General features: G+C 36.1%; 2 protein-coding genes across 3 annotated transcripts in view; one reads left to right on the top strand and one right to left on the bottom strand.

Annotated features, from left to right (window-relative positions):
* On the top strand, window positions 1-12,745 carry wasb (WASP actin nucleation promoting factor b). The gene is made up of 12 exons (XM_056463656.1): window positions 1-266; window positions 1,179-1,319; window positions 1,648-1,734; window positions 5,432-5,528; window positions 5,621-5,650; window positions 5,732-5,767; window positions 7,376-7,568; window positions 7,643-7,685; window positions 7,801-7,954; window positions 8,812-9,209; window positions 9,314-9,425; window positions 12,504-12,745. Exons 1-12 carry the CDS (start codon window positions 165-167, stop codon window positions 12,557-12,559), a joined length of 1,449 nt encoding a protein of 482 aa, XP_056319631.1. The 5' UTR covers window positions 1-164; the 3' UTR covers window positions 12,560-12,745.
* Window positions 12,746-14,969: 2,224 nt separating this feature from the next.
* Window positions 14,970-26,008, bottom strand: part of sema3gb (sema domain, immunoglobulin domain (Ig), short basic domain, secreted, (semaphorin) 3Gb) — a 76,190-nt gene continuing 65,151 nt past the window's right edge. Inside the window, exons 10-18 of one of the 2 annotated variants that reach the window (XM_056463658.1) lie at window positions 25,936-26,005; window positions 23,987-24,131; window positions 23,689-23,911; window positions 22,743-22,831; window positions 22,591-22,632; window positions 21,045-21,202; window positions 20,763-20,830; window positions 20,552-20,676; window positions 14,970-18,634 (exon numbers count right to left, since the gene is read on the bottom strand). In XM_056463658.1, the coding sequence (XP_056319633.1) occupies window positions 18,230-18,634; window positions 20,552-20,676; window positions 20,763-20,830; window positions 21,045-21,202; window positions 22,591-22,632; window positions 22,743-22,831; window positions 23,689-23,911; window positions 23,987-24,131; window positions 25,936-26,005 (1,325 nt within the window). In that variant the 3' untranslated portion in view covers window positions 14,970-18,229. Of the gene's footprint in view, window positions 18,635-20,551; window positions 20,680-20,762; window positions 20,831-21,044; window positions 21,203-22,590; window positions 22,633-22,742; window positions 22,832-23,688; window positions 23,912-23,986; window positions 24,132-25,935; window positions 26,006-26,008 lie in introns of both variants that reach the window. The other variant, XM_056463657.1, reaches the window with a different exon arrangement.

Here is a 26,008-nt window from a genome sequence, read left to right on the forward strand (position 1 = left end):
TTGTTCTTCCTGTTCTCTTTCACATCACATTACAAAACACGGAAGCAAAAGTTCCCTCGAACTGTTTGCTGTCCCAGAAAGACTTCAGGCAGGTACACTGTGGGCCAAGCACGGGCCCTTAAGGTGGAGTCCCAGGATCCTAGTGTCCACTTCATCAAGCAGAGATGAGCAAAGGAAAAAGCAAAGGACAGGAGAACATGTCGAGTTCTCTCCTCAGCAGCCTGGAGAATGAACGTCTGCTAGAGCTGCTGGGAAGGAGATGTGTGGTGAGTCAACACACTTTGATTAGAAAGAAAATCACAGATTCTCTCCAGCAGAAGTTTGAAAACAACATTTTTTTTGGAGGAATAAGTCAGTCTGATGTGGAAGAGAAACGTCTCGAGGAGAGAGACAGATCATCTGGTGCACAGATGAAACTGGAGTTAAATCAGTTAAAGGTCAAAGTGACATTTAGCATTACAAGGGTGTCTTTTTTTATTCTCTGTGAAAAATGGAAAAGACGAAGAAACTGCAAACAAACAATGTTTATACTTATAAAGTGTTTTATTAAATGTTTTTCTACCAAAATTTGGGTAAAATATTGACTAACCTAAAATTTTGGGAAAAATGAATAATTGAAAAAAGTAGTTTGACCCAAACTTTACTCCAAAAATGACAAACTACTGATTTAAAATGAGTAAATCAACAGAATTCTTATGTTTTTTGGGTCAACGTAATTGTTTTATGTTCAATCCACTTAATTTTGTAAAACTAAAAAGTGAACTTAATAGATTTGTGTTGGGACAACATGAATGAGTTGTGTGGAGCATTTGTACATTGTTTTGGTTAAAATTACCAAGCTTTTTAGTGTATATGAAAACCTGTCAGAATTAGCTTTGGCAGCTAAACAAAAACACAGTGATTTAAAGTCACAATTAGTTCCAGTTAAGATATTCTAAATTTCAAAACATCATCAACTAATCTTCTCGCTGATGTACACTTCACAATTTTTAGTTTTTTATTTTTATTGACGATTACTGAATGTGACTGTCAGGTTTAACTGGAGAGAGACGACAGGAAATGACTTTGAGGCCACTTCCTGTTGCTGTAGAGGTTGCTGATTTCTGTGCTTGAGCTTTCATTGTAATGTTTCTTTGATGAATCTTTTACTAATGGAAGTTTAATGTGTTTGTGCACAGGCTATGGCCACGGCAGTTGTGCAGTTATACATGGCCCTTCCTCACAGTCCGACCCAGTGGAGTCTCCAGCATACAGGAGTCATGTGTTTCGTAAAGGACAATCCCAAACGTTCATATTACATCCGGCTCTTTGACATTAAGGTTAGAAAGTTGCCTCAAGGGAATATTCTACAAGTTCTTTCAGTTTTCAGAAGTTGTTTACAGAACTTATGCAGACAGAGATGCTCTTAATGGTGTCCTGAGATTATATAATAGTCCAATAAGATGGTAAAGTGATTTAAAAGGATTTCTGTTAACACAACCGTAAATGACCTGAGAGCAAACAAGCTGAACTTAAATAAAGATACACTTCTGCTTTGGAATTTGAGTCACAGCTGCTCAATTTAACTCATGAGGTCTCAGTCAAAAGGCTTGGGCTTTGATACAGTAAGCTTTTGTGTTTATTGTTATTGCATTTTTCTCTTTTCAGGAAGCGAAAGTGGTTTGGGAGCAGGAGCTGTATAATCAGATGACATATTCCTGTCCGTTGAGGTTCTTCCACACTTTCGCAGCTGATGTGGGTACAGATTTCTTCAAGTCTTCAATCTTCAAATTCTCACTTTTACCTAAAAACACAACACTGGTTTAAACAACTGATACTTTATTACACCACGCTGACATCATGAGAAATGTCTACTTTAAATCAGCTCTAAATGTGTTTCATGGTCCACAACAACATTAAAAGGCCCATGATTTTTCTAGAAAACATATTAACATTTTATTGTGTGATTTACTGGGCAAGGGTCATGTTTTTACACTCTACATTTGATCAAGATATTAGTATGTCAAAGTGTGGCATAAGAAGAAATATGCATAATCATTATTTATACACAAGGCTATAAAGCTTTAGTATTTAATAGCGTATATTGGTAAGCAGAGCTCATGGATATTTACATTAAATGTTGCCTACCCTGTTGTTGTCTGTTGGAAGGAATGCATCAATAGAGCCACCATTTTAGTACAGGGTAGCGCTCCTTTAAAATGAATCCGAGACCAAGGTGCAGTGGAGGACTGTGGCCATCCAGAGCCAGAGATATGCACATATATGCATATATCTACGATCGAGAGTTTTCCCGGTGGTCAGTAAGCAAATACTTTTTAAAATTACGAATATTATCATTTTACATCACTTTTATACATCGATGGATAAGTGAGCGCACGGGCATTGCTGACAAAGAGCATGTGTTTGAGTGCATGAAAATGTATATCCTCCCTCCCTGTTCAATTTGATGTAATGCGTGTCCTGAAACACTCCCCTTTTCCAGCTTTCACTTCTCATTCTAACTTAGGGAGCGATTCGTTTGTGTGTCGACTTGTTTATTTAGCCGACAATAATACAAGTTTCTAGCCCCACAGCATCTTGTCATATTTCATTTACACTGTCTGCTTATTTTATAAAAAAAAAACTAGCATATACCTAGAATTTAGTGCAAGTTGCTGCTACTTTGCCCTATGGTGAATGCAGTAAGTGACTTCATTGTCATCAGTAATGTTACTTGTTTAGCACAAAAGTTCGTAACAGACAAAAATGTAAAAAATGAAATCTTACCTATGAAATGTTCTGCTTTGTGCTTTGTACTACTCCTGTAAGCATTACTACTCCTGTAAGCATCACTAAAGTCCAGCATCTTCACATTGGCACCCTGTCTTGACTAGTGCGGTTGAAAGACATTTGTCCTGGTAGTACTGTACAAATTTGGTGACGCTATTGACGTGTGCCCAGATAGCATACAAATGTGGGCCACTTTAGGCAGTTATGCGGCACTAGTGGTCATCCATCGGTCCAGACAAAATGAATGTAAGCCTGAAGTGGGCCACCTGTACAACGGTTAAACGGGGCCAAAGATTCCAATCCATACTATATGGGCCATTTAAGGCAAAGATTTGGCACTTATGGCAAAATGTAATCTGAATGTGACCCTAATGTTGGCAAACATGTGGCATAGTCATTTAAGGGTAATCTGAGTCTAAACCCAAAGTGGCTCACATGTGCAGGTGCAAATGAGGCTCAGAATAGGGTCAGTTTTGGTTCATTTGGTTGAATTCTGGCTGATATGTGGTATTGTTATGGTCTAATTGTAGCCAAGATCTGGCAAACAGCAGCGGGCTGCCCAAGTGCCATCATTCCATGCGGTATGTGGGCCGGATGTAAGTTTCTGGTGTGGGCCGGATTTGAGCCACATGAATTTTGCTAGCTGGGTGGTTGCTTCTTTAAGTGCAAATACAGACATTAGGCTACTTCCTAAGGTTTTCAATGCATGTACAAACAAAAAAATACTGCTGTGAAATGCAGTCTATGTCCAGTCAAACTTTCGACTGCTTTCATACAACTTGTTCAAGCACTTGAATAGAAAACATTCTACAATAATACTCGTCGTCAAAGAGGACACTGGTGCCCAAAAACACGGCGGCCAAACTCAGCCTAAACAGGCTAAATTGAAATTTAATGCGCTCCTATTTCCCAGGCGCACTCACCTGAAAACCACGAGTCACGTGACAAGAACTGACCAATCAGCTTCATACTATACTTTGGAATATACACATTTCGGTAGACTAATTACTTAAATTAAAGACAAAAGTTTGGAACAAGTGAATGATAAGAGAATTTTAAGTTTTGGTCAAACTCTTTTAGTCTTTAGAATATGTCAAGCTGCTGTGATCAACCCTTTGTAATGTTTTTCAGTGAATATTAAATTACTGAAGTTTATTTTGTATTTTTATATGTATATTTTACATAAAAAGTAACTTTAAAGTAAAGTAATTAGTAATGTAATCAGATTACAATTTTCCTGTAGTGGTCAGTAATTTGTAATCTATTACTTTTTTAAAGTAACCCAACACTGTACAGGATACTTGCAGAAATGACATTTGTGAACTAAATGATGAGCTAAAGTACTCAAATCTTATTATCACATTAGTATGAAGCAGAGAAAGGTCTGAAAGCTGCTTTAATGCTGAAGCAATTACTGATGAGAATCATGTATAATGTATATTGTATGCAGCACAAAAGCAGAGGAAAGGTCATGATCACGGGAGAGACATTTTAGAGTTTTGTTATAATGCTGCTCTGTGCTGTCTAATAAAAAGCACAACATTTTATAGCTTCTTTGGTGTTTTCCTGTTTTCTATAAAACTAAAATGGCAATCAAGGGTGTGTAACGTCATTAACATGGCGATAATGAACATGGTCCATTTTTTGTTTTTTTATTTTGAGTTTTGAGGTTTTGAAACTTACAGGATGCTTTTATACAATGACTTCTTAGATGTCCAAAGATAAAGCAAATTTAGATTTGTCATGTTTATGTTCTGTCTTTTATGTTACATGCACTTTAAAAAATGGCCATGATTTCAATGGTAAAAACTGTAAAAATGCTACAGTAAAAATCTGTAACCCGGTTAATGGTATGTTTCCTTAATATATATGGCGAATATCCCTGTATGGCACATCACTTTTTACGCTTTTTGTTGACATTACTATGGATCTTTTTAGTTGTTTACCCATCAGTTTTGTACATTAGAGATTTATGTTACATTTAATGTTGATAAACAATGTTTATTTCATGACTTTAATTTCATGCATGTTACCATACTGGTGTTTAGTTGCTGTGTGAATGACACTGAGCACCTTCTATATCCTGATACACTTTTCTGCTTGTGGGAAAAGTTGATTGTGATAAGCATTGGTTCATTATATAACTTACTTATCACCACCTGCATATAGCTGTGTTAACATTCTGTGTAACAAACTGTGTAACTGTGTAACAAAAGATGTGTAGATGTTGGTAATTCAAAATACAGACATATTACCTCTATAAATTAATAAAATGCGGTCGTTTACCATAAAAATGAGACATTATTTTTATGGTTTGTTTTTAACAGTAAAGTACCTGCAACCACAGCTGCCGTTTTTTTTACCATAAATTTTACGGATTTATTTTTTACACCAGCAGGTTATAGTTCACTTGCCACTGGTTTTCGAATTTTACACAAAGCTGCTTTAATGCTCGTTGTATGTTTTTTTTTAATTAAATATTTGAAGTCAAGCTAAAGCCGCCTCTGAAGTATACCAAGGAAATGTAAGGATCCCCAACCACTTAGTAAATTTAAAGCCAGTGGTTTACACTTAAAGGTTTTCAGATTTTTATTTCTGGCTGCAAAATTTGAATCTCACCATCTGAAAGATCTAATATATTTAAATGCTTCTTCCTTCTCAGGACTGTCAAGTAGGATTGAACTTTGCCAGTGAGACAGAGGCCGACCTGTTCAGAAACATCACAGAAGAAAAGATTAATCAGAGAACAAACCGCCAGGGTAAGTACCTGTCATAAATTCATAAATACATGCTCAAATATAAGTATTTTATTAATATCTCTTAGTGTCTGTTTTTACATGTGAATGTTTAGAAAAAAGACAGCATGCTCCATCATCTGAAGGTATGTGTCTAGGGTTTAAACATACACTTGTTATGAATTGTTAGATTAGAATGTAAACAATGGTTTTATTTTGATCAACAGATAAACGGGCGCTACCGCAAATCCCTCCAGCAAACGGTGAGTCACTTTTAAAAGATTTAAATCCCTCAGGCAAAAATGACATACATTTTACTCATCTTCATGCCATTTCAAACATACTTCTGTGTAACTCAAACAAGTTTTTCTACACTGTAAAAAATAATTGCCTGCTCTTTATTTGTGTTTTCTATTTACTTACATTATTGTATCGCATCATGGAACATTAATCTCTGCTCCGACTTATTTTGATATTGATAAATTAGTAGTACTTTACAGTAAATCTCCTTTAGATAATGTTGATAAAATTACTAATACAAAAATTAAACAAGGAACAATACATTTCTTACAGTATTCTCTCTTCTTTGCTAATGTAAATCAATGAAAATGAAACTAAATTTCATTGTCACACAACTTTGAATTTTAACAAATGCATTAGTAAATGTTGAAAATAACACAAACTTTGATTAATAAATGCTGTACAATTGTTGTTCATTCTTAGATCATGTCAGTAAATACTCACCGGTCACTTTATTAGGTACACCTGTCTAACTTCTCTTTAACGCAAATTTCTAATCAGCCAATCACAACTCAATGCATTTATGTAGACATGGTCAAGATGATCTGCTGCAGTTAAAACCGAGCATCAAAATGAGAAAGAAAGGTGATTTAAGACTTTGAACATGGCATGGTTGTTCTTGCCTGCTAATCTACTAGGATTTTCTTGCACAACCTTCTCTAGGGTTTACAGAGAATGGTCCGAAAAAGAGAAAATATCTAGTGAGCGGCAGTTCTGTGGGCTCAAATGTTTTGTTGATGCCAGAGGTCAGACGAGAATGGCCAGACTGGTTCCAGCAGATAGAAAGGCAACAGTAACTCAAATAACTACTGGTTACAACTGAGGTATGCAGAAGAGCATCTCTGAACACACAACACGTCCAACCTTGAGGCAGATGGGCTACAGCAACAGAAGACCAGACCGGGTGCCACTCCTTCACACAGGCTCACCAAAATTGGACAATAGAAGATTGGAAAAACTTTGCCTGGTCTGATGAGTCTTGATTTCTGCTGCGACATTTGGATGGTAGGGTCAGAATTTGGTATCAACAACATGAAAGCATGGATCCATCCTGCCTTGAATCAACATGTCAGGCAGCTGGTGATGGTTCAATGTGGCATTGAACTGTGTCAATGCCACAGCCTACCTGTATGTTGCTGACCATGTCCATCCCTTCAAGACCTCAGTGTACCCATCTTCTGATGGCTACTTCCAGCATGATAACGCACCACGTCATAAAGAGCGAATCATCTCAGACTGGTTTCTGTACTCGAATGGCCTCCACAGTAACCAGATCTCAATCCAATAGAGCACCTTTGGGATGTGGTGGAATGGGAAATTTGCATCATGGATGTGCAGCTGACAAATCTGCAGTAACTGCTTGAGGCTATCATGTCAATATGGACAAAAATCTTTGATTTCCAGTACCTGTTATTGAATCTATTTCACGAAGGATTAAGGCAGTTCTGAGGGCAAAAGGGGGTCTAACCCAGTACTAGTAAGGTGTACCTAATGAAGTGGCCAGTAAGGATTTTTGTTAATGTTCTAATGAATATATATAGTGTTTCAACTTTATATTGTGCATTAACTAGGTCCAGTTTCACAGCCAAGTATAATGGCCACAGTAGACATCCAGAACCCAGATATTGTTGCATCGAGGTACCGCTCAACCTCAGTGCCGACCCCTGCACCAGCCTGCATCACCATAGGCAAAAAAGACAAAAAAGGAAAGAAGAAAGGCCCAAAGCTCACTAAGGCAGACATTGGTGCTCCTAGTGGATTCAAGTAAGATGACTGAACGCTGTTTTTGCTCTGTTTGTTTGACGTGATGCTGACTATGCCTCTCCCTTTCTTATCAGACACGTCACTCATATTGGGTGGGATCCAAACTCTGGTTTTGATGTGAGAAATGTTCTTTTTCATTAATGCATTAAGCAAATTGAATTGACATAAACCGATGTTCAGTGCTTGTTCCGTAAAGTTGAAATGTAGCATGTTAACACTTTGACCTCCCCAGACCAATAATCTCGACCCTGACCTGAAGAAACTGTTCAACATTGCTGGTATCAGCGACGCACAGCTGGCAGATAAAGAAACATCTAAACTTATCTATGACTTCATCGAGCAGTCTGGAGGTCTAGATGCAGTAAAAGAGGAAATGAGGAAACAGGGTGAGCTCATTTTAAAACTACAGTTTCATCTTTGTTTACCGTTTTCATTTGGACTGTTTGAAGTTTCACTCTGTTCAAATGGATTTTATTGGCCTTATTGTACAAGATTAATCTTTCCATTGATTCATGAAAGTGACTAATGATGGACTTCTAGTTTTTTGTTTTTAATGTAAAGTGCACACAACTATAGTCTGAAAACATATAGATATTTGGACTCATGTCAAACCTTTCAGTATAGATATGTATCAAAATATATAAAGAATATATAACTTTAACAGTACTGTGTAATTTCCCAAACGCTCAGCTTGAGCTCATTCACTGTGTGATCATTGTTTGTTACGATGATCCGCTCTTGCTCCGACGATCCACGCAACTTGCTCCTGGTTTAAATATCAGGGCTTTAATTGTTCCATTTACTCTATAGACTATCGAAAGTAAGTCAAAGGTTTTAATATCAGTTAATATCAAATTGTGGGAATACTCAGTTATGTAATAATAGCTGTGTAGAATACTTACAGCTGAAGTAAAAGTAAAAAATAGAGCTAAAAATCTAATCAAAAGAGTAAAAATTCCCCAAAATACTACTCAATCACAGTAAGGCCAGTACTTTCCACCCCTGCATATAACATCACTGTTTCCACAAAATAATATTTTTGTAGTTTCCATTGGGACAAAAATATGTCCCAGTGGTACTGTTTTTGTAAAATAAATATTTTAGACCTCCAAAAATGCTGTTGCTGTGTACATGAACAGCCAAAATGAACGTTTTCATTTTCCAGAACAGCCAGAAAATGATTTCGATCTGTTTTCATTGTGCTTATTGATCATAATTTTTCGTTCTGACTATCTCCGTCAAGTCCCAGGAGGTCCTCGTTCTGCTCCTGCACCTCCTCCACCTCGTGGTGGGCTTCCCTCAGTTCCTGGCCCACCCGGACGTCCTGCACCACCATCACGCAGTCCAGGACCCCCACATCGTGGTCCACCACCCCCTGCGCCACATGGTGGCCGCTCTGGACCTCCACCACCCCCACCACCACCTAGCCAGAGTCACAAACCACCTCCTCCACCTATGGGTGCATGTGCTCCTCCTCCACCACCACCTCCTCCTCCTCCACCTTCCTCATCCGGTAACTACTCCAGCAGCCCAGTGAGCTCAGCTCCACCTCCTCCTCCCTCTGGTGGTGGTGGTGGTGGTGGTGGTGGAGGACGAGGAACTTTACTGGAGGAAATTCGACGTGGACGTGTGCTAAAAAATGTACGTGAGATATTTTTATGTAAAAAAAAAAGCAATGCTATTTGTTAAGTTATTTATATATATGATTCTCTATCATGACAATATATATGGTGTTTATCTATAAGGTGTCTGAATCCCCGGACCCCAATCCTTCAGCTCAAGAGGAATCCTCAGAGGGGATTGTGGGAGCTTTGATGATGGTGATGCAGAAAAGGAGTAAAGTTATCCATTCATCAGGTAACTCAATTAATAAACCTCACAGTCAGCATGAAACTGAAGTTACGATTGTCCTTTTCCCCCTATCGTGACGTTTATCCTATATAGATGGTTTCTGAAATGTAAAAAAAAAGCAGGGCGGTGCAAAATTTCTATTCTTTGAGAACGGATTGTATCATTAGAAGATGAGTGTTGCTAACAGAATGGAGGAAGATTTGAATGCCAGTTTGTACCCAGTTATGGAAGACGTTACTGTCCACCAAATAAACCATCGGCATCCTCTGGTACAGAATGTTTTCATATCCCCAGTGATGGCAAGAAAGAGAACCTAAATTTCACAAATGGATCAGATCCTATTCATTTGAAAACACTGCCTCCTACAAAGGATATGATTACTTGTGTAACCAGAAGGGAAGAAAAGTTTGAGGGGGGAGGGAACCTTAATTATGAGGGCAAATGAATTTTTGTTTTTAACCAGCTCTTCTATATACATATAAAATATGAATTTTTATTTTATATTTCAAAAACGTGACTATGTTTATAGGGTGCACTATAACCTAAATTAATGCTTAAAAACAAACCACATTTTTCCTTTTTACTACAGTTTCTGTTCTCTTGAATACAGCATTTTGACTTCATAGTTCTATAAAGCCCCTCCCTCGCAAATACACAATGGATTCTGATTCGCCAGCAGGCTAAGTGTGTTCTGATTAGTTTACCACCTAGTGAATAATAAATAAATCTTCACTCCAGGCTGCAGAGTTTTTGTTACCTCAGTAATTCAGGAAGAAGCTTGTTGTAATCCCTAAACTGTGAAATACAATTAGTTAAGTTTACTTAAAAGAGTGAGTAAACCTGTTGCTTTTAAAACTATTATGTAAATTAACTATGTGTATAATTATAAAACATTATGTTAGGTCAACTTAATGCTTCCAAATTACAATAGGTTTGAGTGAAGTTACTAATGGCTTTTTACAGTGTAACATCTGTTTGTTGAAGGCCTTAAAATTCGAATTCTGTGAAAGAAAATCTCCTTTTGAATTGAACTTTGAGCACTGTAACTTTGAGCATTGTAACTTTACTATACTAACTTTACTATCGTCACATCAACTAAAGTTTAAACAGTGAAATAATCAAGGTAATGTTAACCATGGATCATATAAAACACAGAGTTACCAGAATCTTAGTGAATAAAATACCCTCAGAAGCAGCTTATTTGCATACATTTGTTATTTAGATGTCAAATGAAACTAAACTAGGCTTTGGTCACCGAATATTTCTACAGACACTATTATGGTTGCACTATGATGTCACACTTTGTGCCATCCTTTTTTATTTTTATCAAAATATAATACACATAAACTGCAAAAATATGCACTTATACAATAAATAAATAATAAACTCTGCGATTTGCAGATTTAAATTCATCATTGTTTTAATCCACCTAAAAGCCCAAGCAAAGCTTTTGCAGGTTTATATTTTCTCAGGTGATATGAATACACAGGTCAGGCTTCACCACACTTGCGCCCTATGCAGCAGACAATCAGCTTGCAAGACTATCCGAGGTCTGAAAACACAGCTCGTGCCCTTAGCACACACTAAATACCACACTATCAGCAAAACAATCTTGCAAATTTGCAAGGTCACAAGTGAAACATTTCAATATGTTAGTTTAATTATAAATGCCATACAAGTTGTATTAAATGTTTGTGACATTTTATTGAGGTGAAAGTTGCGCTTGTGTACATTTCAATGTATATTTGCCCAACCCTGTTTATTACTATAGCATTCAGTCTATTCTTGACAGATCCCACCCCCACTGCAAGAATAAAGCAGCCCTTTGTTCACTTTGTGTTTTCTATTGCTATTCGACATTTTATTTTTCCCTCAAAAATACAGAACCAATGTCTCTGCAATTGTGCTAAACTCACAAATATTTAACCAAATTTATTTAGCTCATGACTGGAATAAACTTTCAAGACAGCGAAATCCATGGTCTGTTGAAATTCTTGATTCTTATTGGCTGGAAGGTGTGCAATAAAATCATTTAATGCACAGGTTGTTCCAGTCAGTTCTGATCCCAGTTTGAAATAAATACACTTTCCTCAATCATTAGTAGCAACCATACTCACAGTTGACGTCACAGTTGACGAAGTCTTCGAACATTTTCTTCATCAGGGAGCTTCGATAAGGATCAACGAAATCGCAAATATGCTCAAAAGTGTTAGTGAAGAGGTAGCTAGCACAGGTTACTATGAGCTATTAGATATGCCAGTGTCATTTACATCAGTGTTTCTCAACCATGCTCCAGGAGGACCACCAACACTGCATGTGTCCTTTGTCTGTTATACCCATTACAGGTCTTTCACTCTCTGCTAATTAGTTGATGATCTAAATCAGGTGTGTTTGGTTAAGAAGACTAGGAAAATATGCAGAGCTGGTGGTATTCCAGGAACGTGGTTGAGAAACACTAATTTACAAGATCTCTCTCTCAAATTTACATTCCCTCTCTGTCTATACGGGATTGTTGACTCAATGTGAAGGACTAAGAGATCTAACATGTCATATTTTACCAACATTTTGCCGCACATTACGCAAAACTAGTTTTAACGTGTTTATAACATAGCAAATTAGCCTGGAGTTAAGAGGATAATCAACAGCTTGCATGGTTAATGGATTTTAATCTTTTGCCTCTGCATCGTGCATTCAAAATCGCATGGTAATACATTGACTATCGCTTACATATATTAAGTTTATGTATTTATTTATTTATTGATTGATGATAAGATGGACTTTTCAACATTTTTTAATGTCTATACATATGCAAACAGCCCTATTACCTTCTTTAAGAGTTTGTATCTGCTCATGATTCCTAGACACTGTAAAAAAATCATGGATGCCTTAAATTTTTAAGTTTAATCAAATTAACCTTATAAGTCCATTGAACTCATATTAAGTAAAACAGCTTGTATAACTTATACAATTAAGTTAGAACATGATTACCTTAGTTTAATGAGTTAGAATGACCTAAAACATATGCAATCAAGACTAATTGATCATAGAATTTTTTACAGTGTAATGTTGCTCTTTTGCTTTCAGAAGACGAAGAGGATGATGGGGGCGAAGAAGAAGAAGATGATGAATGGGATGACTAACGCTTCTCTCTGCTACTGGTTCACACATAGCATCTAAATCAAAACAACGAGACGATAAAGCTGACTCTCCACACAAATTATTTTAACAAGGTTAATCCAGATTGGAGGTTATTCCAGACTGAAGTAGCACTGAATCTGATCTGCTAGCAATCCAATAAACAGCATAAACCAAACGTGAGATTTCAAGCCTGTCTGCGGCGTCTCAGTTGTTTCAAAGGCTGGTTTGTCTTCACATCCTGCTTTCACTTCACAGTAGCTCAGCAGAAGTTCAGTTTAAGTTCATTTATGAAGAAGGAACTCAAGTTAAGCCAAACCAGGATTGGTGTAAGATTTCATCCAAACTGTAGCATTGCCAAGCTTAACCACAGCTTATGTTGTATAATTCCTCCTTCGTGCACATACTTCTAACTCGGCAACTGTTTGATTCCAAAATATCTCTCCCTTAACTACAAACCCATCAATGTTATTCTGGTCAAAGATAGATCAACTTTTGTGAAGCCATGTGTTTAAAAATCTGAGGTTTACGTGTTACCTCCCCCTACAGGACTAGCATGAAAAAACAAGTAGACTAACAAAGGTTTAGATTAAAAAGTATGTTTATATATATATGTATATATATATATATTTGATTAGATCGATAAGGCTTCCCAACAAACAATTTTGTGTTTAATAAACGTCTAATAGACATCTAAACGTAGACAGCTTGGCTAAAACAAGGCTAAACTTGGGCTGTCAGTGAAAATCTAATAGACGTCTAAGAATAGGCCAAAACTAGACTAGACATCAAATAGATAGACAAATTAGACAGACTTTATATGTGTAGTCATTCATTTCTGTTTATTTGAGGAATATTCTAGTATTGGTCTATTCTTAGACGTCTATTAGATTTTCACTGACAGCCCAAATTTAGCCTTATTTTGGCCAAGACGACTATGTTTAGACATCTATTAGACATCTAATAGACATCTTTAAAAAAAAAATGCTTGTTGGATTCTCTAAGTGGAATATGGGATGACAGCATCTAATGTGTCAGTTTCCACTTTAAGATTCAGCATTTTTTTCTCATGTTTATCAGTCATGTTGACAAAACAACGTGGCGACAGAAAGCAGAAACTGTTTTGTTTGTTTGCTTTACAAAAATCCATTTTGTTGTAATTATATTAGTGAAAGGACAATGTTTTTTTTTTTTTTTTTTTTTAAAGCATAACATACCTTCACCAAGACGCGACACCGGGTTTATGTCTCCGCTGGGTCCTAAAGGCGAAAACGACGGCCGAAAATCCCAGATATTTGTATCAATCATTAATTTTCTTTTCGGCTTAGTCACTTTATTAATCAGGGGTCGCCACAGCGGAATGAACCGCCAACTTATCCAGCACTGGGAAACATCCATACACTCTTGCACTGACATACATTCACTACCGCCAATTTAGCTTATTCAATAATAAAAAAAAACAGCACCCGGAGGAAACACGTGAACACGGGGAGAACATGCAATTTCCACACAGAAATGCCAACTGACTTAGCCGGGGCTCAAACCACTGCACCACCGTGTCGCTATGTTTGTATATTTGAGTTGACTTTGTACAACAGTTCAACAAAAATCAATTTACATAAAGAGATCTAGACACAATGTTTTCTGATTTTGCTTTTTTCTTACGCCATATTCTTGGTCAGTAACTCTACTCAAGCTAACTATGAACTTATTTTTATATAACTCCATTAATTAATATTTATTCCTAGTTATAACAACTTAATTTTTCTTGATTCTTACAACTTAATTTCTTAGTTATCACAATTTAACTTTTCTATTCCAACTTAATTTTTCTAATCATCAACTTAATTTTTTTCTTGTCATAACTGATTTTTAGCACAACTTTTTTAGTTCCCAAAACTTAATTTGTTTCCATAACTTAATTTTAGTTATGTCTATATATAAATAAATTATGGTGGCCAAAAACACTCAAATGAAATATTTTTGCTGCTTGTTCAAACTACTTATTTAAAATGAGCTGAATCAACACAAATCTTGAGGTTTTGGGAGGCACAGCTTAATTGTTTTATGTTCAGTACACATAAATTCGTAAAAAAAACAATTAAGTGAACTTAGTCAATTTGTGTTGGGACAACATGAAGGAATTCTGTGGAACCCTGCATCTTTTAAACTGTAAAAAATGCGGGGTTCACCACAATTCATTCAGGTTGTCCCAACACAAATCGATTAAGTTAACTTAACACTTTTAACAAATTTATGTGGATTGAACATAAAACAATTACGTTGTTCCAATGAAATCTCAAGAATTGTGTTGTTTCAGCTCCTTTTAAATAAGTAGCTTAAACAAGCAAAATACATATTATTTTTTAATGTACAGTGCAAACAAACAAACAAACTGAAAAATAAATAAACAGATAAAAACAAAAACAGCAGTTTATTGTTATTGCTTTAAAAAACACCTATTAGAACTCCTGAACCCCAGAATACCATGATAATAAAATAATATTTATCACAAACAATCACATTAACGTGAACCTACACAAACATCTGTAAATACAAAGAGGAAATATTTTGTGAAGCAACCACATTTAGGAAGTTTCGGTTTAGCTCAACATCCAACACCAAAGAAAAGACACAACAGGACAAAGAAAGTCAATGTGGCGTTAAAAGTTCCTCGGAGACCCAGATGTCGTTCTGCACAATTCGTTCACTGTGGAGAGGAAAGAAGTGCGGTTTGGACTTGAGAATAGTTTGTCCTCCACCCTTCAAGACCAGATAACATGTCTGGGGTTACAAACCACTGAGTGTTTCATTGAGCAAATTTCACACACAGTCATTATAAATACTCCTCCAACCAATCCAATGAAGAAAATCCATCACTTACGCTTTCAAAATGATGACATTAGTGGGCTAGACAAAGTATATGTTCTCAGAAGGAAATTACACAACACATTTTCCTTGCCATTGTCCTTTAGTTTGGTGGGATATTCCATAGAAAGTGCTTGAAGAGGTAGATATTTCTGACTTCAATTTGCATTGTGTGTCCAAAAAACGATTTGCAACACCCATTTATCGGTTTATATTTCACCTATACTGATAAAACAAACTTTTATTTTTCTCTTGAGACCATCAAGGTTAATTTTAAAGTTATAATATTTAAACAAACCTAAATAAACTCCAAAAACATCTACCTCTTTTTTTTCTCAGCATCTCTCCATGTGTCCTGGTCCTGTTAATAAACAATACAAACAATTACATTTTCCATCAAAACCAGCCCTGTCCCACCACCAAAGAGCACAACTCACATGAATATGTACACTCTCACAATAAATATGTCGTATGGTGTGGGTGAGAGAAGAGAGAGAGAGAGGGAAAGAAAGGAGGTTAGTTTATAATCCTGACCAGTGACTAGTCCAATACATACATATTCTATGTACATGTGTCATTGTCACACAACACAAAGCACAGATACTGTGTTTATACACGAGCAAGAACATGACCACAATTCACCATTGACAAAACAGCGGAATACAAAAATGTGTCGATTATGGATTGAGAGTGAGAATGTTTTTAGTGGTCCGACTATCAACAGAGTCCCAAAGACAGAAGAGACCAGGCTGAACAAAAAACTGTATATACAGCAAATCAGGGAAGATGTGTTTGCTCATAGTTGTTGGAGGATGAACATTTGTTATACGAGACAAAAATGACTCGCATTTTGGTTGCTTTCACATTTAAAGATTGTTAATGTCGACGTGAATTATGTATCAAAGGTTTTTTTTCAAATAGATACAGCTAATGCTGACTAAAAAGGGATTTTGAGTTGTATTGTTTAGCAGATGTCTTTCATTTTGGTCCACAGTTTTGTCCTAATGAAGCATTTCAGTTTTCAGGGCAATGATCCAATCATGGTAACAAATACTGGAATCATAGCTGCATGATTTACTTTTATTTGATCATTTGAAAAGTAGAAATATTTTAAATGTATGTTATTTTTATAATGATCAATACTGTTGTTGTTTTTTATAGCACAGTCAGTTTTATCTGAAGCATTTAGTTTAACCGTTACACATTACACTAAACTATTATTTTAGTTTTTTCCTGTCATAGATCAAGACCAAAATTATAGCTCATGTGCCTGGAGGACTAAAAGTGAGACTTAAACATTGACAGAATTTACTTACAGATTTAGTAAATAAAATATAATCAAGTAAATAGTTATCCTAAATGCATATTTCAATCTGAAAATTTGTTTTATGCTTAAACGTCACTCCAAGATGTCCATTCCTATAGAAACTCTATAATAAAATGCTTATGTAAATCCAAAAAAACCCAAAAACTTTTGTGGTTAAAGGATATATTGTCCTATAATTATAGTCTTGTGCATACGTACATCTTAAAATGCTCCAGAAAGTTCTTTCCGCTGCTGTATTTTACGGTTTGAGGGTCTAGAGACTCCCAACTGAATCTGCAAACGTTAAACTCAACCCCTCTATACCATGTTTTACCATGTCTAAAAGTATTTACACTGCAGTCATTCATGTAATGTATCATAAAGGGTATAGCTTATATTTTACATCAAATGGCAGTAGTTTTGCTGGTGTGGCTGGACGTGTTCAAGAACGTACAGTGGAGAAAAATGTTAATATTCAAAACATCATGTTTTTTTCTGGGAATTATATTTCTAAAGGTGCTGTTGACTCCATTGAACCAGATTTTGGTAAAAACTTAAACAATACAAACATCAAAATAAAACAAACAAAAAAAATCTGAAAAATGAGTTATGTGTAATACCAATGAAATGACACAAGGAGAATGTACTGAACTACTGAAACGTGTTAAATACTTCATATGAAAGGCTTTTTTTGGTGACTCTAACATGGAGAACGAAGTCACATGAATTACTCAGGTGTGATTTTTTCACAGACTTCAACAGAGTGTTAAAAATCGTGATGTTCTGTGGGTCTTGTCTATCAAATCTGATCTTTAATTTGTATTTTATATTGGATTTAGATCAGGTGATTGGCTAGGCCATTCTACAGCTTGATTTTCTTTCTCTGAAAGCATTTGAGAGTTTTGGACCATTGTCTTGCTGAAATGTCCACTTTAGTTTCATCTTCATCTTCCTGGTAATATAGATGTTGGACTGAAGCAGCTGATATTAATTAACAATGACAAGAGATTTCAGCTGCTGTCTGGGCTTTCACTGCATTTCTACAGCTCCCATTGTTCATGTGTTCAATACTTTTTTACACATTACACATTTTATTACACATAACTTGATTTGTAAACTAATTTGATTTGTTTTCTTTGCATATATAGATTTCTTAGGTTGTTACCAACATCTGGGGAAAATTCCAAGTTAACCGCACCTTTAGAAATGAGTTTTCTGAGAAAAATGGTGACGTGTTCAATACTTATTTTCCCCACAGTATTTAAAAAAACAAAGCAGTGTCATTTAATGCTAACTATGGACGTGAGTACATCACAGCCAAATATGTATTAGTTAGGGAAGCTAAGTGCATTAAACTGTACCTCAAAAATCATCAGTTCGGTTCCGATTAAATCTAAATTAATGAATCGTATTATACTAATGGGGCCAAATAGGAATATGCCTGGTAGAAGAAGTACATGATGGTACATATTCAGGACATGGTCAGCAGATGCTCCTCCATTCACTGCTCTTCCTCTGGTTCTCCTGTGTGCCTGCGGTTGTTGCGTTTGGCTTTTTGTGGCTGGCTTTGCATCTGCTGCCTGTAGGACTGGCAGTACTGGTTAATGAGACGCACTTCAGGCTGTGGGTGGAGTGGGAGAGCTGGTGGGTGAGCTTGAGGTGGAGGCGGTGGGGGTGGAGGGTGCTGATGGGAATGGTGGCGCCGGTGCTCTGGGTCTATCGGGATGTCTGACTCAGTCAGCGCCTCTACAATCTCTCTGTCCAGGATGCGGAGGGAGATGCGAGCCAAGGTGTGCTTGAAGTTGTTCTCGGTTGCTAGGCAATGGTAAAGACCGGCATCTGATTGGGTGAGAGATTTCAGCAGGATTCCATGACCCGTCTTCAGAACCTCTTTGTCTCGACTGAGCTGAAAACGAAAAGGAGTCATTTGTCTAGTCTTAGGCCAAAGTCAACGGGGTTCAACACAACATCAGACCCCCCACTGGCTATTTGTGCATTCACTTTTTCAATGCCATCTTTTGTTTTCCACAGAAGAAAGAAAGTATACACACTACAAGGCTGTTGAATGCTTAATCCTGGTTTGTTGATAAACATTGTAAACTGCGTAATTATTTTCACACTGCTAAATTAGAACCTGGAAGGTCTTCACATTACAGTTTCATATTATTTCTGTAAGTTCACAGTTGGCAAGAGTCAGAAATCTAAACAAATACTATGTATAGAAATGAGGCTGCGTTCAAAATCACATACTTCCATTCTATATAGTACGCTAAAATCAGTATGCGAGCAGAGTAGTATGTCCAAATTCATAAAATTCGAAAATCAGTATGCGAGAAGTACCTGGATGACTTATTACTTCCGGCGAGTTTCTGAAGCGCGCATCCCATGCACGTTGCGCTATCCCATGATGCCCCGTGAGAGAATTTAGGAATGGGACTGAAGCGACGCAACTGACGCAGGTAGGTCACGTGACCATGACAAAATGGCGCATGTAGTACGTCCAAATTCCATTCATACTTCTCACATTCATACAATATAGAACATACTTTTCTAACCGCCGAGTAGTATGTTTAAATTCAAATGCAGTACCCACTGAGTAGTAGGCGGTTTCGGACGAAGCCCTAGTCCTACACACAGGAGCTCTTTGAGGACAAAAACATGACAAAGGTCTTGAAATGCAACAATTGTGATTTGAATATTGACATAAATTATATCAAGTTATCTCTCAAAATAAATTGTGTATGTGTATTTAGGGACATTTTGTTTCCAAAATATTAACTTAGAGACAAAAAAAAATGCTCTACATATTTTTGACTCTCTCTGCCTCCTGTATATACATTTAGCTCCAATTATCATAATAAAATAAGTCTAATTTCTATATTTTTGTGTGTTTATCTTCCGAAGTCACATCAGTTATAAAACGGCATAAAAATCTTTAAAGCACTGACAGAAAAAAACATGTGACATGCTTTGTCACTTCCTCTGGCGGGAAACTCTGTAAGGCACTGAAGTATGTTATTATTCTTCTCTCGTTAATTTGAAAAAATATTAAGGATACATAAATAGTAGATTAATTATTTATCAGCTCTGTTACTGTGATACTTCAGTGAAATTCTTATTCACTATTTTAAACCAATAACATGATGAAAATACATAATCGTCTGTTAGACTCTGTTATTGTCAACTCTGATATGATTTAAAAAGTTTAACAATAAGTTAAACAACAACTAATGGATTCAATTTAGTGTAAATTATACATTTATTATAAAAATCCAGTGTAAGCAAAATAAATGGAAAATGCTTGAAATTGTGTAACCCACAATTCTGGAATGATTCACATATATATCTTTTTTTGACAAAGCAAGCATTTCTGCGGAAAATATCCATTAAAGGTGCTGTGAAGTGCTTTGAGACGCTAATTTTTAATTCAAAATTCCACGTGATCTCAACAGAAACATGAAGACAGAGTGGGACGTATAGAAGCTCCTTCCGTTTATAAAAGCATGTAACAGTAACATTTAGTTTTTATCACAGCTCTAACAGAGAGAGTACTTGGGAATTACGCGCAGCAAATGAGAAGGGGGGGGGGGCATGTCAGATACTATAAAGCATTTGATTGGTCAGAAGATTTAATGAAGTATGATCCATTTAGACCAACTGCAAGCTTCGGATGTTTCGATCTTCTAAATGCGAATTCTGTCACTGGTTTGGACCACACACATTATCTAAATATCCTTAAAAATAACTGATACTAACATCAAAACTTTTTTTAATTTCACAGAACCTTTAAAAATAACTGATCATGGTAACACGAATGTCTTACTGCTTTTCTCCTGCCGTCCTTCTGGAAGAGCCATTTGACAGTGGCCTGCGGAGACCTCGGCTGACACTCCAGGAAGGTGCTGCTCCCCTCCACCCCGAACTGCACCGTCTCCCGCAAGCGCTTCTCTACTGAGAGGACCACAGAAGACATTCAAGTCTCTGAAGATCTCCAGTGTGGTTATTCTGCATCATATAATTGGTGCTTTACAAACCTTTAGCGTTAAATCCTCTGCACTGCCGTAGAGGATCTCCATGTTTGATATCTTGCCTTCTGCTTCTCCTAAGGATTCATTCAAAGATGGGTAAATGTTTTGATGGACTATTTTTACTGTAGTCAGTCAAACCCATTTTGTAATACTTTAGCAGATCGGACGGTAAGTAAAACTGCAATTGTGATCAACACTAAAAAAAGAGCGGTTAATGAAGTCTAAAAATAGGTTTGAACATATTTTGGATCTTGGACCACCCATGAGGGTAATGAATAAGCCTCTGACCTCTTTGTCGCAGGGGTGAAAGCAGAGCAGTGCTCTCCGTCCCAGGCACAGTAGGGGTCTCGTGCCAGACAGCAGTCCGAGCAGGCCTTTCCATAGACGGCGCACCTGTGCAGGGACACCTGGGTGAGACCCCTTTCTGAAGACACGTACAACTGTTGCTGTTAAGCACAAGAGAGAAGGAAAAAACATTTTAAAAAGCACAGATGTATTAATCATCATCTGTAGGTTATAAGAAATTCCATTAAAGAGTGTAAACTTCAAACTAAATTGGATTTAAAGCAAGGATTATTGGTAATACTGTATTTTAGGGTGAGCTTGTTACAAATGTTCCATTTAATTACTATAGTAATTACAATTAATCATGTATAATCACATGAAACTAACTCTAAACCTAACCATTCTAATGCTAGCCATATAGTAAGCACATGTAATGAACTAATATAACCCGTTAGTTAAATGATGCATAAACTAAAATGGAAAAGCTTGATACGAAAGTTTTGTTTATTATTAGCTTAGTTTATTAACATGAACTTTCAATTAATAATAATTCTAAAATAATTATTAGTCTTAACCAGAGATGCCAAAACTATTGCCGGTGGGCCAGAGTTGGCCCATGGTAACCTTTGATTTGGCCCACCAACCAATCAGAGAAGAGATGGACAATTGATGGGGAAAGTTGGGGCAAATCCCTCAAACAGAGATCATCATTTCTAATTCAACAAAATCTTTTGTTTGTTTGTTTGTTTGTTTGTTCAACTGCTGAACTACAAAAAAAGCAAAATTTAAATTAAATTTTTTAATTAAATGGGAATTAAACTGATTGTTTTAAAGGGTCATGAAATCATAAAACACATTTCTTTAGATGTTGACAGATATTTATATGTGACACATTGCTAGTGATATTTTTAGGACACCTGTATTTCACTATCGAGTGAAAATGTATTCTTTTTGTAAATAAAAACAAACAGACATTGAACTCCACTGTGGTATAAATGAGATTGTTTATGGTTTCATTGTAAGAAGTACATTATACGATGTAAAAATACATATAATTATTAATAGGATTAAAGTATTTTTTGCTATATATTTTAAATGTTATTAAATTAGGAAGTTTTAATGCAATACAGTTTGGTATATTTAGCTTTGGTCCAGCACCCTCAATCAAGTTTGATTTTTGGCCCTTCACAAGAAAAAGTTTGAGCACCCCTGGTCTTAACATTAATTTAATAATTTACTAATACATTTATTAAAACCTAAATATGTATTTTTTACATTAGTTAATAGACCTGAGCTAATATGAGCTAATAATTGTTAAAGTTGTGTGTTGTGCATTGCTATATAAAGCTAGTTAATGTATAAACTAATGGGACCTTTTATAAAGTGCTACTACCATAAAGTGCTAAACCATAATAAATTTAATTATTAAAAAAATGAAATAAAAAAAGGTAAAGTGAGTTGTCTTGAATATGAGAAGCAAAAAAATACTATAAAAAATAAATGATTAAAATATTTCAATTTTCAGCTTTAATTAAGTAATGATACTTACCCTTTTAGTAGAAATCTTCAGAGTTTTGACAGCTGCGGGAGTCTGAGAAAACATAATCAGATAAAGAAATGAGCAAACATTTAAAAATTATGATTTGTCATATTTTTAATGGTATTTCCTTCTAAAGATAAAGAAAATTCGTATTTTTGCACCTTAAAAACTTCAACCTCTTCCAAAATGAGCTCTTCTGTTGTGCTGATGTCTTTTGGTAAGACAATCACCTTCTGAACTGTTCCACGATCTGAAGTTAATTCATAAATGATAATACTTTACAATAATACAATAATAGTACATTAATAATGATGTATTTAAATGTTAACTAATCATTACTTTATTATGAATTAATGATGAATTAATGCATGTGCTATTCATAAACTTACTTTAACTACAACATGAGTCACAGGAGTTCATGTGTGAATAACGGCTACCTTAATTAAGTTGTTAGTACATGTTGTTAACTAATGTATTAATTAACACTTAAGTTTAAGCGAAATGTAGCCAACATTAACTCATGAGCTGTTAATGTATAATTATGTCATGACTTGGAGGGGTACATCACCATTAACTTTTCCTTAACTACTCATGAACTGCTGTGTTTACACAGTTGATGTTGATGTCTTCAGAACACATTTTTATTGTTATTCAGTGTAAACACACTAGACAGACGTGCATAATGAGTTCATGAGTAGTTAAGAATGGGTTAATAATGATGTGCCCCTCCAAGTAAAGTCATGATATAATTATACATGAACATGAGTTAATGACGGTTAAATTAAGCGTAAACTAATCTGGCAATTAATACATGAATTAACAAACAATCAAGTACTTACAAGTAATTAAGGTAGCCGTTATTCACACATAAACTCACGTGACTCATGTTGTAGTTAAAGTTAGTTCAGGATTAGCGCATACATTAACTCATCATCAGTCAACAATAAAGTAATGTTTAGTTTACATAGTAGTACATTAGTAAACAAACCTATTAAATTTGCCAATTGTTTATAACATTTAGCAAATTAGCTGAGATTGAAAAGTGCACCTTAAAATGCAATTTAAAGTAGAAATCATCTTGCATGCAACAGAAAATGCAGAATCTACCTGTGCCCAGAAAGAGCACCTCATATCTTCCATCCACAGCGTCCACCAGATCCACAGCAATGGTAGTGAAACGGTAGTCGACTCCAGTCCTGACCACCAGGGGGCGCTTGTGTATGGGATATATAGGTTGGTACATCAGCGGATGGGCACGGACGAAGTTTACAGCCTCGTCTGAGAAGGCCTTAGTGGTGTGGAGATCAGGGGTGAAAGTTCCTCCAGGACACTAAACAACAAAAACAAGATGAGATATCAATGGAGAATCAATAATGACAAATAAATCTGGTTCAGCAATACTCACAGTCCCTGGCCGAGGGTAAGGTATTTTGCCAGTGTATGGTGTCCACTGGTAGTTGTGGCCATGTTTGTGAGAGAAGGGCCCATTGAAGACATTTCTGATGTCAGACATTGAGTAAACACACACTGCAGAGCCTTTAAACACTGAGCTGGAGAGAAAGACAGAAAAACAGTACTATGACTAAAGTATTCATTCATTCATGTTCTTTTCGGCTTAGTGCCTTTATTAATCTGGGGTTGCCACACTGGAATGAACCGCCAACTTATCCAACATATGTTTTACGCAGCAGATGCCCTTCCAGCTGCAACCTATCCCTGAGAAACACCCATACACTCATATTCACACACATACACTACAGACAATTTAAGCTTACCCTATTCCCCTATAGCGCATGTCTTTGGACTGTGGGGAAAACCGGAGCTTGCGGAGGAAACCCACGCGAACATGGGGAGAACATGCAAACTCCACACAGAAAAGCCAATTGACCCAACCGGGGCTCAAACCATTGACCTTCTTGCTTTGAGGCGATTGTGCTATCCACTGTGCCACCGTGCTACCCATGACTAAATTAACTCTAGTTTGAAGAAATAGCTCCTATTGTCCTATTGCGTGACAGTCAAATATTATGTTATCAGAGGCTCTTTCAAAATCAAAAGATTCACCAAATATATTTATTTATTTATTTTATATGATGTTTTTGCCTTGAGCACTATACATTTTTCACATTTTGAAGGGGATATATCTTTATATTTAAAGTTATTTATTGGGTAAAAAGGTAAATGTCTCTTTCTGTGTTCCATTCTGTAAAAATACATCACAAATGGACAAGTTTGGAATGGAAAGAATTAATAAAAATACTCATCATCTATAATTATAGCAATCTATTATTAAAAGACTGCAGAATTTCTATGTGCTTACATTTTTTGCTGTAAAGGTTGGAACATTTTCTATTTTGTTTTTGGAACACTTTAAATAGTAATATTGCAGATTATTATTATTATTATTATTATTATTATTATTATTATTATTATTATTTTTAAATAACTTTATTTAAATGTAAAAAATACTGTGATGGGAAAGCTGAATATTACAGAAGCCTGTTTTTGTAAAATAAAAAAGCAACTTTTTGCAACAGAATTCTCACAATTCTGGCTTTTTCTACAAACTCATGATTGTTAGTTAGTAAGACATAATTGTGAGATAAATACTTGCAATCTGCCAAAATTATATAAACCTGCAACTCAAAACTGTGAGTTATAAAGTCAAATTCAGAGATTATTTTACAACTGCAAAGTTTTGAAATGGGCGGTGCAATGGCGCAGTGGGTAGCACTGTTGCCTCACAGCAAGAACGTTGCTGGTTTGAGCCTCGGCTGGGTCAGTTGGTATTTCTGTGTGGAGTTTGCATGTTCTCCCCATGTTCGCGTGGGTTTCCTCCGGGTGCTCCGGTTTACCCCACAAGTCCAAAGACATGCACTATAGGGGAATTGGATAGGCTAAATTGTCTGTACTGTATGTGTGTTAATAAGAGCGATTGGATGTTTGCCAGTGATGGTTTGTGGTTGGAAGGGCATCTGCGGCGTAAAACCTATGCTGTAAAAGTAGGTGGTTCATGCCGCTGTGGCGACCCCTGATTAATAAAGGGATTAAGCCGAAAACAAAATGAACGAATGAAGTTATAAAGTGAAATTCAGAACGATTTTTTACAACTGAAAATCTTATTTCTCCAACAACAGCAGTTGTTTACCTAATATTTCTTAAAGAAATGCTTTTTAAAAGAATTATTTACAAACAACAGAATTTTGCAAAGAGCAGCATTTGTCCGAATGGATTTTTTTAAAACAAAACTTTCCTGTATTTTTGATCAGTTGCTCAATTTAAAGTAAGAATTACTTTAAACTAAAACATTAACCTCAGAGTGACATTCAATGTTTGCTCTGCAGTTTCACTCACCCAGCTGTGGAGAAGACTGCATACACAATGGGGTTTCGTTCATCATGGGTCCTCTGGATGAAAACATCCCCTA

Source organism: Danio aesculapii, chromosome 8 (genome assembly GCF_903798145.1).
Source record: "Danio aesculapii chromosome 8, fDanAes4.1, whole genome shotgun sequence".
Lineage (NCBI taxonomy): Eukaryota > Metazoa > Chordata > Actinopteri > Cypriniformes > Danionidae > Danio > Danio aesculapii.

Bases quoted from the DNA above. Each gene is read 5' to 3' on its own strand.
- wasb (XM_056463656.1), top strand. From the start codon at position 165: ATGAGCAAAGGAAAAAGCAAAGGACAGGAGAACATGTCGAGTTCTCTC. The intron at 5,529-5,620 runs GTAAGTACCTGT...GTGAATGTTTAG, and splicing joins TCAGAGAACAAACCGCCAGG to AAAAAAGACAGCATGCTCCA. The intron at 9,426-12,503 runs GTAACTCAATTA...TTTTGCTTTCAG, and splicing joins TAAAGTTATCCATTCATCAG to AAGACGAAGAGGATGATGGG.